Genomic DNA, 19,145 nt, shown 5'->3' on the forward strand with positions numbered 1-19,145 from the left:
CATAAGCCATTTCACTGTAGGCAGCACCTTCAAAGTAGTATTTTCTATGTCTTAAAAAGATCCCACTAGTTGGGAATTAGATTTTACCGTTAACCAACCTCACAAGCATAACAGTTTCACAGCCTAGATAATGCCATGACACTTCCTGATTTTTTTCTATTGAACTAACTATGAAATAAGCACTAAACTCCATATTCATGTAGCTTTTAGATTTTATTATATTATTAAAAAATGTATTTCTAGATCCCATGGAAAAGTAAAGACCAGTAGAGAATTTTTCTGTTTTGTCTTTAAAAACATGATATGCAGGAAAAAGAGGATCCACTCCTAACTGCCTTCAAAAATAAAATGATATAGTACTGTGAAAATTAAACTAGTTTCTATTCATCTTAATTATGGCAAAACAGCTTGTTATTAAAGTCCTTTGTTTTATCATACTATAATTCTAAGACTGTTTCAGGGGCTCAAAGGACATAAATGCTCAATTCCTGATACTAATGGTCTCAACATTTCATGATTTTTCAGAAAATAAAAATAAAACAAGATTGGTGGCTAAACGCTAACAGGGCTCACCTTGTGCCACTGAATAAATGATGACATGTAAGGCAGCAGTCACCTCAGTCACACCAAGGCAGGACAGAGAGCTTCAATGCTTTGGGAAGCCACAATGGGGCATGGGGACAGGAGGAGTATAAAAGCAGCCAGTGCAGGACTGAGCGTCATGGGCACTGGCTTACACACACTGAACTGGGTAGACAGCATTGTGGTAATGTGCACAAGGCTGAACAACTAAGCCTCAAATACCACAAGAGCTCAAAGTTCCAGCCACCCTCAACCTGCAAGCTACCAGCTAATGTCAACATTAGCAGCAAAATAAACTTAAGCAACCTACTGGAAATATTTCCCAAGAGGTATTCCTAAAAGATGAACAATAAAAAAAAAAAATCAAAACTGCATGCACATATGCACTGCAGTCCCTTCACAGAAATACTGAAGAGTGAGGCCTGGGAACCACAAGCCTTAGAATTTAGTAACTACAAACTCACATGCTATATCTAATGACAAAATGACAAACGCTATTCTGAGAATCACAACCATGATTCTCTTGATACTAAAAAATAAATAAATAAAGAGGATATGAAAAAAACTGAGCTGCAAAGTATTTCTAAGAGATTTCCACAAGCCTTGGAAAAGTGTTTTCTTTATCTGTGAGAGTTCAGTGAGGTTCCCCTTCTCATAAGTAAGAATGTAATTTGTAACTACATGCCAGGGGAACACATGCCAGACTCTGTTTCTGAATGCTGGGTCAGAGACTACCTCTTCAGAGCAGAGTGGACATAAATAAGCTACTGGAAAGCAGTCAAAAGGAAGACTGGCACCAGGGTCCACACTGCATGTATAGCGCTCAGCCTCACCCCACATCAACAGACCATCAGTAGCTCTTGGCAAGAGGCAACTTCTTTCTTTTCCAAGCAACAAGACAAGGCATGAGCATGCACACACGAGGCAGTATGAGATCCTCAATTTCTAACAAAAACAAGCAGCATCAGGGAAGGAAAATGGTACCAACTCAGGCTTCAGTTTGGAATAAAATTTTTTCTCTGGGAATCTTTCAAAGGCATTAACTACTCTGCTACAGTTCAAAATTCCAATGGCCTTAGCTAGCAAACTGAGAATGAAAAAAAAATTAATTAGTGACTGGCTTTCTGACTATTCAAAATTTGTCAGCTCTTAGAACATATATAAGGAGTCAAGACAGGCTATCACTTCAGATATGAAAGTAGCAAAGATTTTATGCCTACCTGTAAAGCTTCTACCTGTGGCAGCAGGATAGTCGCCACCCCATGTCACCTTCCTCTTGAATCCATCTATTAGTAATGTGCATCCATCCTGGACTAGCTGAGTATATATACCTGAGAAACATTAGTGTTAAGATATTGCCCTTACAAAGACTGGTAGATGGGGCCAAAGTGCAGAAAGCAAATTTTCCCTCAGTTTATTTTGTTGTTAGCATCAGTTTTTGTTTGTTTGTTTTTTTAAGCTTCTGATGCCACTCAACAATCCACATGAAGATAAATTCTGCTCAGATGAAACCCAAGGCTGACTGTTCATCTGTCTACACACTGATAGCTTAATTGGTTCACAGGTTTCCAAACCTTAATGTCCAATAAAGTCATTAAGAGTTTTCTGGAAAGAAATAGGGATGATTGCTAAAGGGACTATTCAGATTATTTTCTACAATTATTCCAGTTAGCTTGGTATCAATGCTTTGCCTATGGCTGTTATTTGGTTCAATGGCAGAATAAGGCGACACTTTTAACAATTTGAACTCCACACACACACTCATACTCTCACACAGTCAGGCACATGACCCCAAAAAATACAAAATAAAAGCATAGAGGGCTTTGGTGTGGGAGAGGAGGGGTTCTAAATAAATAAACATCTGTACAGATAAAACACCCGATTGCAGAAGATCACTGAGGTTTTTGAGAAGGCCGTGCAGAGGTTTGCATGCTAGAAGACAGCTTTTTGGAGCCTTTCTCAGTGGCCGGCCTGCTACTGGGAGACAAGGGAGCTCCGGAGTCTAGCTGGGAAGACTTGGATCTGCGAGCAGACAGCAAGGAATGTTTAGCAGAAGCAGGGTCCTTAGAGACAAGCTGTTCCTTTCCAACTGCATTTGTGTTTGGCTGCTGTGAGCCTGGAGGCTGATGGCCTTTCTCTGCCTTGTCATCTGCAGTGCTCTTACTGACTGACTTGACAGAGCTCCCACCAGCCTTTTTGGATAGCAAGGTTGTCTTGCCAAGATCAGTTGACCGCCGGGTTTCTTTCTGTCTCAAGGCTGACTTAAAGAAGGACAGCCCCTTATCCTCAGACTTGCTGTCCCTCTTCAACCCAGAGCGCACACTTGTGCTGGGTGAACGCAGGCTGGCCATGGAGGAGCTCCGGACGTGTTTGCCATCCACTCTGTTGTCCCCTGCTCTGGCCTGATTCACCCGAGGGGAGCTGGGTTTGGAGGTGGAGGTGGAGGTGACGCTGGCTCTGTCAGAGCCTAAGCTTTGTCTGGAACCCTCTCTACTCAAGCTCCGGTCAGAAGTCCTGCTCTTCCCAGAAGGCAAGGGGCCCCTGGTGACAGGGCTTGGGGCTTTTTTGGCAGATATGGATGAGGAGGAATAAGTAAAGGCAGAAGCAGACTTTTGCTTCTGTGGTGAAGGAGATGACAGGGATTCCTGGGACCTGGGGGAAGATTCTTTTTTGGGTTGGGTAGAGGAGGAAGATGAATGCCTTCCACTTGTCCTGGAAGAATCTGCTTTGCTCCGACAGCGGGCAGGTTTCATGGAAACCTTTACAGGAACAGGAGAAGAAGGAGATGGACTTGACAGAGAAGATTCCTGGCTAGCCAAGGCTGGCCTCCCCTTCCGCACGTTCTTCTCTGGCTCAGAAGTGCCTTTGGAACTAGGGGAGCTCTTGGTTGTGCTCTCCGGCTTCTTTGTGAGAGAATCTGAGTGGCTTGGAGGTTTCACCTCTTTGACTGGAGAGCTGTCAACAGAATCACTCTGATCCACATACGCAATCTGGTTATTATTATCAAAAGGATCAGAGACGGGGGGCAAGTGATCCCCTTGTGCTCGGTTTTTGCTTGGTGTGTCTACAACACTGGAGTTCAATTTTCCAGAGTCTGAGTCATCTTTGAACACACCTTCCATGACAGCCAGTGGGGCCCGGCCCACAGCCTTGTGCTCTCGTCTATTGTGACTGTCACTTGGTTCCTGGTGACTACCAGAAAGGTTCCGCAGACTACCGAAGCAAGAAATGGAGACTTTGTCATCACCTGCCTCGCCAATCCTTTCAAGGGTGGAGGCAGATCCATGGATTGGGGAGTCCCCTGAGAAGCGGGAAGGAGAACTGGAGCGCATCTGCAGCTTGGCAGACAGGGACCAAGAAGGCCGCATGCAATTTTCATTGACAGCTAAGGGGCTGGTGACAGAAGATCTGGATGACAAGCTTTGACGCTGCACACTTCTCACGAATGGTCGAGTAGAAAAGCCTCCTGCATGGCAGAGAAAATTCTGTCAGGCTAAACCAACAAAAACATTTAGTAAGACACTGAAGACAGAGCAAAGGCAAGCCTGGTGTAACGACAGGACCACAACCTTCAAAGTAGTCTATGTGCTGTAGTCAAGGACAGCAGAGTGCTTTCAACCTTTTGGAGATCAGTTCCCTTATCCACAAAATAGGGTCATGCTAACTCTGAAGTCAGCAAAATGTTCTCCATCTATACCATCCTACATTAGAGTCAGCAGACTTTGTCAGAATGTTAGGCAATTGCTCAGCTCTGCCATCTTAACATGAAAGCAGCCACAAGTGGCACACAACTAAGCATGAATGGTTATGTTCTAAAAACTTTGGGAAAACCAGCCAACCACATGTGACCTGCAGACTGCTGGTCTAATTAAAGAGTTAAATAAAATCTTAGAAGTTTGTGTCAACCAAAGATCCTGGCACTCCCAAGTGTTCACTAAACATGGGCTGCTAATCCAGCTTCTTCATCTTCCTGAAGGACACCTGGGGCTCACAAAATAAACTCCTTGAACAAAATGACACAAGAACGCATTACCCTAACAGGTAACAGTGAAAGGGTATCAGTGGAAAGAACTAGAGCCTGGATATAATACATGCTACCTCAAGTGACTGGCAAGTAGTATTTCCAATGACTTAAACCTTCCCAAGACAATTCCAAGCTGGATTCTGTATGTACTTGTTGCTGTAGCTATGGTCTTTGTGACTCCTAAGAGTCAGGCTCTGTTCTGTGTGACCACTGAGCATGACTAAATGATGATGATGCTTAAGAAGATATTGATTTTACCAACCAGACTGTTTAAAAATAGATTAAGGGAACCATTTCTGGGTTTATTGTTAAAACAACAAATTCCAAGTTTACAAAGCTGTGATGAAAATAGCATCCATCTAAACACGCACAGGTTCACTTGTCAGCTTTTCATAAAAGCTAGAATGAAGAAGGGCTTAGCACCAATTATCTTCTTGCTTCACAAGAAAAAGAAGTAAAATGTTAAAGCAGATAGAGCCAGAGCCATGCCACAGCTCTCCTAGTTTGGCTTAGTTTTGGCTCCATTTCATTTTCTCAGAATTATCCATCACCCCTAGAAGCAGAATAAAGCAACTGAAAAATTGGCAGCAGAGTGAACCTCGTTGGAAGGTGCATCACTGTCTTCATTACAGAGGCTGAGCTCACCCTCCCCCCTTCCAGCTCTTAGTGCTTTGGCTACACAATCCATCCCATGCCACCTGGGGTTCCTTAAGAGTACTAAGGGCTAGCCTGTCAATACTCAAGCAGTAAGTGAAAGATATCAAGAAAAAAAAGACAAAAACAAAACCCACTTCAATATTTAATCAGATTTTGTCCAGAATTGATATTGTGACTATGTTTAGAGTAGAGGTCAGGCTGAGCCAAGGGTATCCTCATTAAGCAGAGAACAGCAACTCTATATGAGGGAGTCCCAAGCATGGTAGAACATCTGAATCCTTACAGCCTAGTTAACAAAAAGTGTATTTTACTAGGAGTTAAAGCTCTAATCTATATGCCAGAATATAAAAGTGGGAAATAATAAAGTGGAAGAAAAAAGTCCCAAGTCACAGAGAAGCCGTAACTGAGCTCTGCACCCCATCTCCTTTGAGTTCTCCAGCCATCAGACCTTTGTCTATGCATTGCCACTTTGGAAATCTGACACCATGACCAACACCCACCATCATCTTCACTCCTCTCCCCTGTCATCTCTACAGACTCAGACAGAGAGGCCAAGGACGTGCGTCTGGAGGAGGCTGCAGAAGTCACACTGGCTTGCTTGCTTCCTGGGAGCCGGCTCACCCAGTGCTCACACAGAGACGAACTTGTGGAACCTGAAGAAGAAGAGACAGTCCTGAGGTCAGCCAGGGTCCTGCACTGCACACATCCTGTCAAGGCACATCCTTGCTGCCAGTCAAGCCAGGGACTTGTCTCCTTGCCCCAGAGTTAAGACCCACCCCCAGAGCTGAGTATCCCTAGCAAAGATGAAGAAACTTCAGGCAATTTCTGTATAGAGAAAGGTCATGGAAACAAAATGCAAGTGTAGAATAAATGTTTCCAAAAGTAACACCTAATCCTGGCAAGGGAACAATAGACCAGGGACACACATCCACTCACTCTACAAGGATTCACCATGTGCACAGCTCTCAACACTGGCAGTGCTGCTGAACCACCCAGAGGAAGAGTGATAATACAGACATTGTCTTTCTTAGCTTCAATGTCCTTTGGACATTTTTAAGCCACTATCATACTAATGGCATACACATACATACACACACATAAACATGGTAGCAATATAAATGTGCTGATTGTCAGCCTGTCCTGTCAATTCCAGGAGTACCCTTATATTAGAGCAATAGATAGTGCTCTTGAAATTGACTACACGAAGCAGCCTGTCTCAATCAGACCTCAAGAGACTGTTATTTTGGGGTACATCTGAGATAATGGAAAGGAGTGCCAAAGTTCCCTCATCCAGCATCCAGTCAAGTGAGCAGCCTACCCACTGGGTAGAGCTTGTTTCCTGCAGGGGTGACTCTGCTAGAGTGAAGCTTCCTTCAGCTGCTTTGAGCATACCACTGTAGGGCCTTGGAAAGGGATGTAGGTCACTTCCTGCCTTCCCTATTGAATATATATATATATATATATACACACACACACATACACACACATTTCAAGCTACCCTATTTTTCTTCATACTCGGCAGTAGGAAGCATGCATCCATGTTGGGGGGGGTTCATTTCTACATTTATTAACATAATATATTCCATCTCATCTGTAAAACTAAATCCTCAATCAGTTAAAAGCCACCAATGTGTACTCTAACAGAAGAGATTACTCTTACTGTAGAGAAAGAGCTCTTTCCTTCTAATGGTCCTTTACTGTTTACAGAAAGCTTTCACAAACCTTCACAATGTTAAAACAAACATCAGCCCCACTGAGTAGGTGCGATGACCACATCCATATCAGAGATAGATGATCGTGTGGCTCAGATGGGACATATTCCAAGATAAACTAAACAGATGTCAGAACAGCACCTCAGGCAGTTAACACTATTCCTCCAAGGCACTTACCCAACACATAAAGACTGTGAATGGCTTGGCTAGGCTCTGCCCTACCTCTATGTGAACTCTGACCTGCTGCTGGTCCATGGCAGTTCAGAGTCCACCCAAACTTCCTTGACTGAAATTATATCAGAGCCCAGATTAAGTGGAATTATAAAAATTAATCTTGTTAAGCTTTCAATAATAAAGCTTTCTGAGACATCTTCTGGACCACGAATTACAACCTCCTGCTCTGTGAAAAAACATCCAAGAACTAGGTTACCTGCCACTGAGCTATTGGCTGACCATGATGGGATAGCTGTCCGCCTCTGGTAGAAAAGGATGTAAGCTGTCTGCGTGCACACCTCATCTTCTGACAGCTGCTGCACATCGCTATCATCGAAGCAATACCAGAGACCATCCACGGAGTTCTTACAGTAGGCTGCCAAAAAGAGCTCACCGTCAGTACCAGCAAGGCTGCACTGGGTACTCTATCCACAGATACCATCCTTTATATTTTATTTATGTAATTAATTCAACAGCATTTTAAATTGCCCACAGTAACAGAAAAAACAAATCCAAATTTCAACTTATACCCAGGCAGGATGTTTTAAGAAATTCATAAATATTTCAATTTCATAATAGTTTCATCTCAAAAAACTCATTATACTTCTAAGTATAAGTATTTTTTTTCCCTGCTAGAGATAATTAACAACGAGTGAAAACACTTTGATTATCACAAATGGGTGGGGTGGGGCCAACAGCATCTAGTGAGTAGAGACCAGGTATGTTCACAATGCATACGAAACATTATACAACATTGCATTATCCAGTCTCACTGTCAAAAGGCAGGGTAAAGAACTTTGATTTTTGTTGTTGTATTACTTTAGTGTTTATTAGGGATATCAAATAATATGAAAGGACCACTGACATCTAAGACCTACCATAATCTAAACATCTCATTTTATCCTGAGATTTATCATTACTACAAATTACTCACAATAATTTGTACATTATTACATAGGCTAAGAAAGACGACTTATGGGGCTGGAGACATAGCTCAGCTGGGAAAAGATCAGACAAAGATGAGGCCGTGAGTTTGATCCCTAGCACCCAGTCTAGTCAAATTTGCAAAACAGAAACAACAACAACAAAAACCACAAAATGGGTGCACCCAAGAAGAACCCCTGGCCTCCACACACAAACTCCACAAATAGAGCCATATTACCCTCATACAAAGACTGCCTAGCATATGGTCATGCAACTGATGAAGGATGAATATATGGCATTTTGTATATGGCATATGAGCATACGGCATCTAATCCTTTGGCTTGTACTTAAAGCCCTAACATGCCCCACCGTTTTTCTTCAGGGAAAGCCTAAACAACCTATGTAAGTTCCCTGGCAAACTTGAGAACACAGAAATTAAGAATACATGCATGGAGTCTTCTCTATAGCTGCAACTCTAAACCTGACATATACAAATAAAAGAACCCTCAAGAGCCAATAAAAACTTAAGAGTCTAGGGCTGAGAGTATAGCTCAATAATACAATATGTGCCCAAGAACCTGGATTCAATCACAAACACCATACCTACTCCCAAACTATGAGATCATGAAGCCAAGCCATACCAAGGCTAGATCAAGGAACCTTAGGAAGCTTGACCTGGAAAAGCACATTATCATCACATTTCTAAAACTATCCATTTGCTGAACGCAGATGAGTGCTGAAATATCCAGTAAATGCTCACACAGACTTAGGATGGCCTTCAAGGACACGACACACACAATTCTGAGAGTGATGATGAGTGGCACTCTCATTAGGCCACTTCACTTTTCCAAGTATGGAACCACCCAGGTGAGGAATTGCTGCTGGCTAGACAAGTCCCAAAAGAGAAGCAAAGGCTCAAAATATAGGAAGGAGGTCGTGTACAGCTACCAGAACCATAGAGAATGTAGTGGAGACATCATAGCAAGAGCACTGGCTGGGCAACTGGTGTCAGGCCAGGCCCGTCTGGGAGGAGGCTGCTGTTCTGGAGAGGGGAGTAGGAGCAGCACTGCACAGTGGACACACCTACCCACCAGGAGACTGCACAGTGGACACACCTACCCACCAGGAGACTGCACAGTGGACACACCTACCCACCAGGAGACTGCACAGTGGACACACCTACCCACCAGGAAACTGCACAGTGGACACACCTACCCACCAGGAAACTGCACAGTGGACACACCTACCCACCAGGAGACTGCATGGTGGACACACCTACCCACCAGGAGACTGCACGGTGGACACACCTACCCACCAGGAGACTGCACGGTGGACACACCTACCCACCAGGAGACTGCANGTGGACACACCTACCCACCAGGAGACTGCACGGTGGACACACCTACCCACCAGGAGACTGCACGGTGGACACACCTACCCACCAGGAGACTGCACAGTGGACACACCTACCCACCAGGAGACTGCACAGTGGACACACCTACCCACCAGGAGACTGAGGAACCCTGCTCTCCTTCAGTCTGCCTCCTGTCAGGATGGTCTGTTCTTGATTGTGACATGGAAAGGCCACACAGTAACTAACTAATATGCTAAATATTTTATTTTATTCTCTGTGTAGCCCTGGCTATCCTGGAACTCACTCTGTAGCCCAGGCTGACCTCAAACTCAGAAATCTGCCTGCCTCTGCCTCCCAAGTGCTGGGATTAAAGGCATGCGCCACCACCGCCCAGCTAACTATTTTATAACTACTTTATCTACCTGCTTTTCTATCTAACACTGCCTTCCAAAGTGTTTTCGAGACCAGAGCTACTCAAGTTCTGGCTCAGACACCAGCATATTGCTAGATGCTTTTGAATGTTTATCCCTGTTTCGTTGCTTCCTTTTGTGGACATTCAAAAGCATCTAGCAATATGATACAGCGCTAACATTTGTGTTGTATTTTTATAAAATTGGCTAATGAAGGATTGAAATGCTAAAATAGAAAATAGCAAGGCCTTTATCTAGAAAAACTGAGAGGCTCTGTTCTAAAATCCTTGCACAAGTTAGCCATATATGTGCCATGCAATTACAGCAAGAATATATCAAAGATATTCTAGTAAAAACTTAAAAAGCACTATCTTCAACTAAAAAAATGCTGTGAGGTGGCACAGCGGGTAAAGATACTTACAACCTATTTGATCTCTGAGACCCACGTGATGGAAAAAGAACAAGCTCCCTCACACAAGCTGTCTTCTGACATCCATAGGAATCGCTATCCCTCAACACAAATAATGAATGAATGAATGAATGTAACTTTAAAAAAAAGTAAGGCCAAGGATTGTTTTCTCTAAACTGCAACTTCAAACATTTAGAGATGAGACAAGCAACAGTTTACTTTAAGAACAAAAAAAGGAGGGGCTTGGGGAGACTGGTCCATGTGGCACATGGTGATACTTCCATTGCTGGAGAGGCAGGCAGGCAGGCAGATACCTGAGACTCAATGGCCATCTTAGCCTAACTGGCAAGCTTCAGGTCAGTGAGACTGTCTCAAAACAAGGTAGACAAAGCCTGAGGAAGGCTGTCCTCTAGCCTTCAAACACACATCCAAATACACACATAGAACAGGAAAAAAGAAAGAATACAGCCCAGCAGTTCTAAACCGCTGGGTAACGGCCTCTTTGAAGGCCAAACAGCCCGTTCATGGGAATCACCTAAAACCTTTGGAAAACACAGATAGCTACATTATGATTCATATCAGTAGCAAAATTACAGTCATGAAGTAGCAACGAAAATAATTGTGGGTGGGGGTCACCACAACGTGAGGAACTGTATTAAAGGGTGGCAGCGTTAGGAAGGTTGAGAACCACTGATCAGACCATGTAAGCACCTCCTAGGTAGGGGGCAATGAGCAGATACTCTAATGTACTTCATAGGTCCAAGTAAAGATATTTAGCCAAGTCCTCAGAGCTAGGAAGATAGGTCTATAATCTCACCCAAGCTCCTCTCACTAATTACACTGCTTCCAAGGGTTTTCATGAGGTTTTCAAAGTCTGTACTAAATAAAGAACAACACAATATTCTGAAATCTTACACTGTCCTATTTTCCCCTTCCAATTTCTTGCCTACACAGTAACAGGGACCTAGTTTACAAAATGACTTCTTTACCAAAGCTGAAGCAGAGTTAAGAATCAACCAAGAATGCTGGTGAAGGTGTTCATACAGCAAGTAATTAGTAAATTTCAATTACTTTTAAGTCCTTCATTTTAAGAGTAAAGAATACATAATCCCATGTCTGTCCCATGTCTATGTATTTAAGAACACAGACATTACTAGCAATGTCAGAAAATCGCACAAGTGGCTGCTGTAAAAATAGATAAAACAACAAACATTGCATTGCCATCTAAATAGTGTTTAAACAAAAGTACAAGGTTAAACATATTTAAGCTATTAATGTCTTCTGTGATGTGAAAGCACCAAGGGAGCCTCTTTTTTCCTGGCAATTGCTTCCCAAACAAGCGGAAGCCAGACTGTTTTATCAAGAACACGCCCAGAGGCTGTGTTGCTCCTCTCAGAGACAACAGAGAGTTACCTGCAGAGTTAGACTAAAAGGGTTTCAAGAATGAGCGGCTATAGGTTATAGCTCATCATCTCCCTGCCCTCCTGCCCTCCTGGAGTGGAAGAGAGCAGGTTGAGAGGGCATGCAAGGCTGGGAAGGCCAACAATCACCACTACGTAGCCACTGCACAAGGGAGCCAATGGCTGGCTAACTGCTAGGAGAAGAATCTCGAGAATTTTAAATACCTTCTGGCAGATACCCCCAACCCCACTTCATCTCCATCTACCATTACCAGCCAATGGCCAGTATTAGAGTGCCAGGGTCTTGTTAGAAAAACCGCTGCACTGATAAATTAAGCTCGTGAGAGGCATGTTCATCAAAGATATTGAAGATAAAGGATATAGCAATATGACTCTAGGGACCTGTACAGATAACCAATTAATAGTACCCCCCATCAATCCTTATGTAAACAGATGTCTAAGTGAGAAATTCTAAAATCTGCCTTTACATGGTTCATACATGCCCAAGGTTCATATATGCCCTTAATTCAAGACTCAATCTCAAAGAAATGAAGAATCAAAATTGAGAAAAAAAGTAAGTATATACAAGAAGAGTCATCAATATTAGACTAAAAGTTTAAAAGCAGAAGCAATATAGGTTTAGCAATGGCAATGATTACTAGTCATGTCACTTAAGAGAAATACATTCTGAGAAATGAAATGTTAGATAATCTGTCATTAGAACATCAGTGTAACTACCCAAGCTAAGATGTTACCATATCATGAAGCAGTATCATCTTTACTGTACCATCATTAAGGTGTGGCTCTCACTCTGAGAGCACAGACAGGTTTCCAATCTCAGAGAGCTTCTCCTGCCACACCCTTCACCCACCCTGGTTTCGTTCCACTACCAATTACCACACACACTGTACTGCCCTTGAATTTTATTTGTATCTACATCTCTGCCTACTTGTTTCTACTCCTAGAAGATACATGGTGGGATTTAGTCACTTCTGATGTGAGTCCACTGCAAGCTAACTACAAAGTTGTTTATAATATTTATGAGTAAAATACACTAATATAATCAAATCAGTGTAAAATAGCAAAAAAAATATGAAAAACACTGAGCATGTATCTCATGTATCAAAGCATTACTATGGCTGAACTTTAAAGACACTATGCTCAATAAAATATTGCAGTTATTAAAGAACTAATACTACTATGTGGTCCCACATACAAGAGGCACTTAGATTAACAAGTTCACCGAGACAGACTGTGATGGCTCTCTGAGGCTAGAAGAGGAGAGCATGGATATTCCTATTTAATACGTTTCTGTTTGAGAAAATGAAAAAGTTCTGGAAATAGATAGTGATGGCCAACAATGCGATCTCAATGCCACCAAACTGGACACTTAACACTGACTAAAATGCTAAGTTTAATCATGTGTATTTTAACCATGATTTAAATGTTAGTAACTTTTATCTTGATATGCCTGATAAGCCTATTTCACAATGGCATTCTTTCCACCTTTTTCTACACTTCACATGCTGAACAGAGTTGCTTTTATAATTTAAAGTAAATTTATTCTTAAAAGAATAGATGACATGAAAATGGCTCATGACCATTCTAAGATAGGGAGATGCTAGAACTTCAAAAGCATTGCATAGCTATAATGGGGAGGCAGCCGGGTAAACAAGAGTGGCCCCTCAGCTGCACTGTATAAACATTCTCCCATCAGGTCTGCTAACTACTAGATGAATGAACTCAGAAAAAAGAAGAAGGTTCATGCATTTGATCCTGGACAGAGATCTGGAGGATGAAGCTATTCTCAGAGCTGGCAAAAGGCACACTGGAAGACAAAGGGAAGTTGGAGATTCAAAAGCCACAAGCAAACAGCTTGAAAGAAGCGTCAGTACAGACACGCAGCCTCTCACACTGCAGACCTGTGTAGTGCCCCCCTTGCATGGTGCCATGATGATTGCACACAGCATACAGGTCATAGATGTAGTCCTCAGGGTCCCTCCCGAGTCCATAGGGCCGTCGCCATGGGGACCAATGAGATGGCAAGCTCCAGCTGCTCTGGCTTCTCTTAACCACATGAGGTGTCATGTCCAGGCCAGTCAAGGGGAACTTGACCATATTCTGAAGTTTCATACGCCTGTCTCCTTCCTGTTGCAAGAGGAAAAAAAAGTTCTGATGACATTTTAATGCAAGCAGATGGCAGATCAGTTTAGCATGAAATGTGGGCCCTGTCAGTTAAATCATTTTGAATTGCCTTATCTGATATTTCTCAAGACACATAACAGAAACAGACTAATAGTGAGAACTACAGGACAAGATTTACTACAACTTAAGTAGAACCAGTGAGGGCCAACCTGAGGGGAAAGGAATTCTAGATTTTCATTTCTTTATCTATCAAGGCTTTTTTGAGGGAGGCAACTTAGAAGCAAAGAGACAATTTCAGGCGGTTCATCCTGACACCCTGTCAGATGTCTCAAGATTAATAAAGTTGAACTATGTAAGTAAAGGGCAAACCTCAATACCTAGCACAGGAGAGGCATTCAAGAAACCGTGACCTCTCTACTTTCCCATCATGCACATTTACCTGGCTGAACTTAGCTATTTAGCCAACAATCTAATAATCTGTATTTTCTATTAAACCATGTGGAATATCCCTGAAACATAAAAATTTGTTGAATGGATATTGTTCCTGTTTTCTATGTCTAGGAGAACATTTAACCTAATCAGACACGGATGTGACAATCCTAAGGATTTAGAATCTATTAAAGGAAAATACACATTTATAGGAGAGATGCTTCTGAATGAGGGCCAGGCTGAAGAACGGGGACCTTATTTTGTAGTGCAGAGAGAAGCACTGAGGTTTGGAGGGAAGAAGTGATGTCACCTGAATTGTGAGTGAAGAACTGTGAGCAGTGTGTAAAACACAAAGGAAGGACAGAGTTAGAAATCAATTAAAAGACTGCAACTGCATCAGTCTGAACAATAAGAGAAAACCATTTAGTGGCAGGGTGACAGCAAGCAGGAGAAACACACAAGAAATCCATGGAAAAGCCAAGTCAACTTGGGCAAGTAGCCACCTAAATTAGAGTGACAAGAAGGAATGCCCAGGATGACAATGAAGTTTTTAAGTCTGGGATTCTGGAAGGAAACGGTGAAGGAAATTAGTTATCATTAGGAAAACCAGAGAAAGCTAAACTGGAAACCTCAGTTAATTTCCACCTGCAGAGTCCACACAGGATGCCCAAGACAAATGCCATGTTTCATTACCACAGAAGCCCAACTCTAAATCTAGAAAGGTTTGGGAATTTGGGATCATCCCTCAAGTTCCACCTTAGTGCTTAGGAAAACCCAGGACTGAGGACTAGGTGTATATAGATAGCCCTTGCCACCCCTACTCCCTCTTAGGTCTTCCCATCTCTCCATCCCTATTGCTATAATTCTGTCCTAAGCCAGTAGTAGCCTCTATAATGCCCACAAAACCACCCAGCAGCTGAAACGATCACTTCAAAGTATGTATCTGGCAACTGCTACTTCTATTCAAAGCACTTCACTAAAAACCTGACTCTGCCTACAAGGGCTTGCTTGAACAGCGGCTCTCTACCCACCTCAGCTCCCACCACTACCCCATCTTCTGGAGTGTGTTATCCCACTGGCCTGCTTCAGCCTCTTCAGGCCCCAGGCTCAGCATAACTGCTTTCTCTGTCACACGAAGACACAATCCTGCTTCTTCTCGTCTAACAAATATCTGCTCATTATTCAGGCACAAACTCTCTTAAATCCAGGCCACAAAGACTCACTAAGGTTCACCTCTCATTAATCTCTCTTACTGTGGCTGTACAAGACATTCTTCACCTCAAGAGATAGACAGACTTTTGGGGAAGTGACTCATAAAGGTGTGTAACAAAAAGCACATGTTTGTATTTATGTATGACTCACCTCCCCAACTACATAGCAATTGCTTGGAGCAGGACAACACTGCTTAGTACATTAGGTAGAAATACAGCTCTACCTCTCTCACAAAGGATTACTTCACAGTCCTAAAGTAAACACACTAAACTGTAAGCAAAACATTTACAAGCCTAAAGCAAACCCTCAAGAACGAAGTAAAACATGTGCATGAACTACAATGTTCAAGACTTAACTATCACAGGATACTCAAATTATTCTTTAGAAAACATGACTACAGATAGGCTCGGTCAAACATGTACGGGCACATTCAGACAGCATCAGTGGGTGAATCCAACAGGGCCAACCAAGAACCCACACAAGCCACTAAGAAGAGTCAAGAGAAACAAGGTCACGCTAGCTTTTCCAGTGACAGGATTTTCTCACCTGGCGGAATCTCTTGAGGTGTATAATAAGCACATCAGGCAGAGTCCACAGGCTTAATGTAATGCTCCCCTGCTGCAGCTGCTTGCAGTGTGGGCACCGCCAGGCATCATCTGGAGCAAGCTGGAAACAAGGAGTGGGACTCCCATTAGGCATCACATAATGAAAGCCTGTGTCATGGCAGACAACAGAACTACGTTCTTGCCAGGGCCTGGGATCACCTCAGCATCTCTCTGGACACTGCACAGGAGGAAAGCCAATTGGATAGCACAAGTAGCCCTGGCTGCTGTGGACACTGGATGAGTGCTAAGCAAACCTCCCCCAAAGAAGGCTGACTAAATGCCCTTAACAGATGCACCCCACGCCCAGCACTGCCTCAAACTGTAGCGTATTACCTTTGCATCAATGTGCACTTTCTTGGTCTAGACCATCTTACCTCAGCAAATCATACTATTGCCCACCAAGTTGGAACATAGGGGACTACGCCAAGACCTAGGTTCCTCCCATTTTCTTCTTCCTTTTACCGCACGTCCCTTCATTTCTGAGCCTGTCTCTTCTGCACACTAACCTCCATGAACACCACTACACTCCAACTTCTTGCTCACTCTTAGCCACACTTCCTAACTCTTCTCTTCTCTGGCAGCACTAAACTGCTCCATGCAGTCTTCCCCATATGTTCCCAGATAAACAAGGAAAGTCTTTGGAGAACAAACGGGCTACCAACAGTAAATTTGGGTAAAACAGAGGAGAAAGACCAGTCTGGTAACTTAAAAAGGGGAGCGCAATTGATGAGATCTGTTTTCATGATGATGCAACTCAATCATGTTCACAGAAAAGATTGGGACACAAAAGAGGAGATACTTAGGTAAATAGGAGTGTCAGAAAGCCAGATGAAAGGAACCCAAACTATCAGCTAGTTAGCCCACATCTCATGTGGCATATCAAAATTCCCCTTATGTGGCTATACAGTCTCACACTTGTGTCAAAAGTATAGGTTTCTGTCCATTTAATCCTAATATATTATAAACAGATACTTTTATGAACTGTAGTATTAATGTCATAATATCTAATCACTGATCATTTCTAAGACATTTCTCTGGTTTCTGTACTGACTATAAACTGCTGGAAAGCTCCTTGGCCTTGTGATTGTACTCTGAGAATCCTTGGCCTATGAAGTCTTCCTGGCATTGAAGGTTCTTGCTCTACAGGAATACAGTCAGTCAGTCTTCTACAGATCTTCCTTATGGCAAGACAAGAGCACTCTCTTTGGTATTTCCAACCTTTAGATTATGTTCCTTGTATTAATCAGGGCTCTCTATAGTCACAGAACTTATAGAATGTCTCTCTATATTGAGGGAATTTATGTGATGACCCACAGTCTATAGTCCAACTAACCCAACAATGGTCAGCTGTGGATGGGAAGTCCCAGAATCTAGTAGTTGCTCAGTCCCATGAGGCTAGTTGTTTCAGCTGGTCTTCTGTAGAAGTAGGTTCCGACAGATGTGCTGGCAAGTGAAAGCAGGAAAAGAGGAGTGATTCTTCCTTCTTCCAATGTCCTTATGTAGGCCTCCAGCAGAAGGTATGGCCTAAGTTAAAGGTGTGAACCATCATGCCTGGATCTGGAACTTGCTTTGTTCCATGCTGACCTTGACCCCAGAGATCTCCTTGCCTCAGTGTCCTGGGATAAAAAGCATATACTACCTTGCCTGAGCCTAAGCTTTTCATGGCCACTATACCTCAAGATCTCCATGCCAAGATCCAGGTCAGAAACGTGTGTCTTCTAGCCTCAAGAGCTGGATCACAGGTGAGCCCTCCAATTCTGGATTGTAGTTCATTCCAGATATAGTCAAATTGACAACCAGGAATAACCATTACATTCCTTATATAAAACTAAGTCCAACACCTCATTCACAGGACAGTCTAAGTGTCCCCAATTAACTATGATATTCCCACCCCCTCAATCAAAATCTTCTTGGCAGTCTCACGACTTCAGAAGTACCACCCCCACCCTCTCCCTCACCTGTGTCCTAATGTGCTGTCATCTTTAACAATACACATCTGAGGTGACAGAGAGCAGCATCAGCACCATCACAGTTCCAGCACTGTTTCTAAAGCCTCCATGGACAGAACAATGGCTCACACCCACGAGATGCTGCTCATCAGTACTGAGCCTGAAGACAGCTGGACCCCAAACTATTGTCACACAACCAACTGCTAAGTTCCACCTCCTCCTCTATCTCTCTTCTGTTATTTTTGGCCCCACACTGACCTCCCCAAGTATCACATACACATTCCAGTACATATTTATTAAGCATGTCCTATGGGCCAAGCACCTCTCTCAGATACAAGGATAGTTAGTGAGAGACAGATAAGTCACAGCTCTAACTGGGGCTCAAACTATCCTAACTCTCTCCCTTAGCTCTTGTGCTCCTGCCACAATGGTTACACTTGCCTTCAACCATGCTAAGCTCCTTCCTATTCTAGAACCTTATATAATTGTTTTCTTGTTTTAGGGTATAAACAACCTGAAGGCAGAACACTGCCTTAATCCCTAAGTGTCAGACTGCCTTGTACAGGACCCAGTACACTATAGGTACTTGACAAACCTTTAAATGAATGAGCCTCTAGAGCAACCTCTCTTGCCATCACAAACCCCTCAATCCAAGGCAGCCAGTTGTTTTGCAGATCCAGCGCTGCCAGTGACACATCTGCTAATCCCTAAGCTTTCAAACATCTCTCAAGTCAATTTTTAAACACAAATAGTAAAAACGACAGGATGAACCAAGAGTCTTCAATCAACTAGTTCCAAAGCCAACTGGATACTTTATAATTAAGCTAAAAATTGATAAACATATGTCTTTTGATAAACTATTTTTGAAGGAACTTGCTACAAACAGGTTAGAGAACTCAGTTAGGCTTTAAAGCTTATTGCCGCATATTTGAAGAAAATGACTATTTGTTGTAGACTGACCAGAGGCCCTATTTCAGGCTAATTGCAGTCCCTATCAGACCCAAATGAGTGCCAGGTCTTACGTAGGTAAAGTCCTCATAACAGAAGGCACTCTGGCAGGTAGAACAATCATTCATTTTAAATCAGGTAGAAGAATAGAAAAAGGAAGTTTTAAAGTCCC

General features: G+C 42.9%; 1 protein-coding gene across 1 annotated transcript in view; it reads right to left on the bottom strand.

The window, feature by feature from the left end:
• Positions 1 to 200: 200 nt before the first annotated feature.
• Usp31 (ubiquitin specific peptidase 31) overlaps positions 201 to 19,145 on the bottom strand; it is a 64,393-nt gene continuing 45,448 nt past the window's right edge. Inside the window, exons 12-16 of the mRNA XM_021168785.2 lie at positions 16,018 to 16,137; positions 13,608 to 13,833; positions 7,406 to 7,564; positions 5,764 to 5,916; positions 201 to 4,048 (exon numbers count right to left, since the gene is read on the bottom strand). Coding sequence (XP_021024444.1) covers positions 2,475 to 4,048; positions 5,764 to 5,916; positions 7,406 to 7,564; positions 13,608 to 13,833; positions 16,018 to 16,137 — 2,232 coding nt within the window. The 3' untranslated portion in view covers positions 201 to 2,474. The remainder of the gene's footprint in view (positions 4,049 to 5,763; positions 5,917 to 7,405; positions 7,565 to 13,607; positions 13,834 to 16,017; positions 16,138 to 19,145) is intronic.

Source organism: Mus caroli, chromosome 7 (genome assembly GCF_900094665.2).
Source record: "Mus caroli chromosome 7, CAROLI_EIJ_v1.1, whole genome shotgun sequence".
NCBI classification, from domain to species: Eukaryota; Metazoa; Chordata; class Mammalia; order Rodentia; family Muridae; genus Mus; species Mus caroli.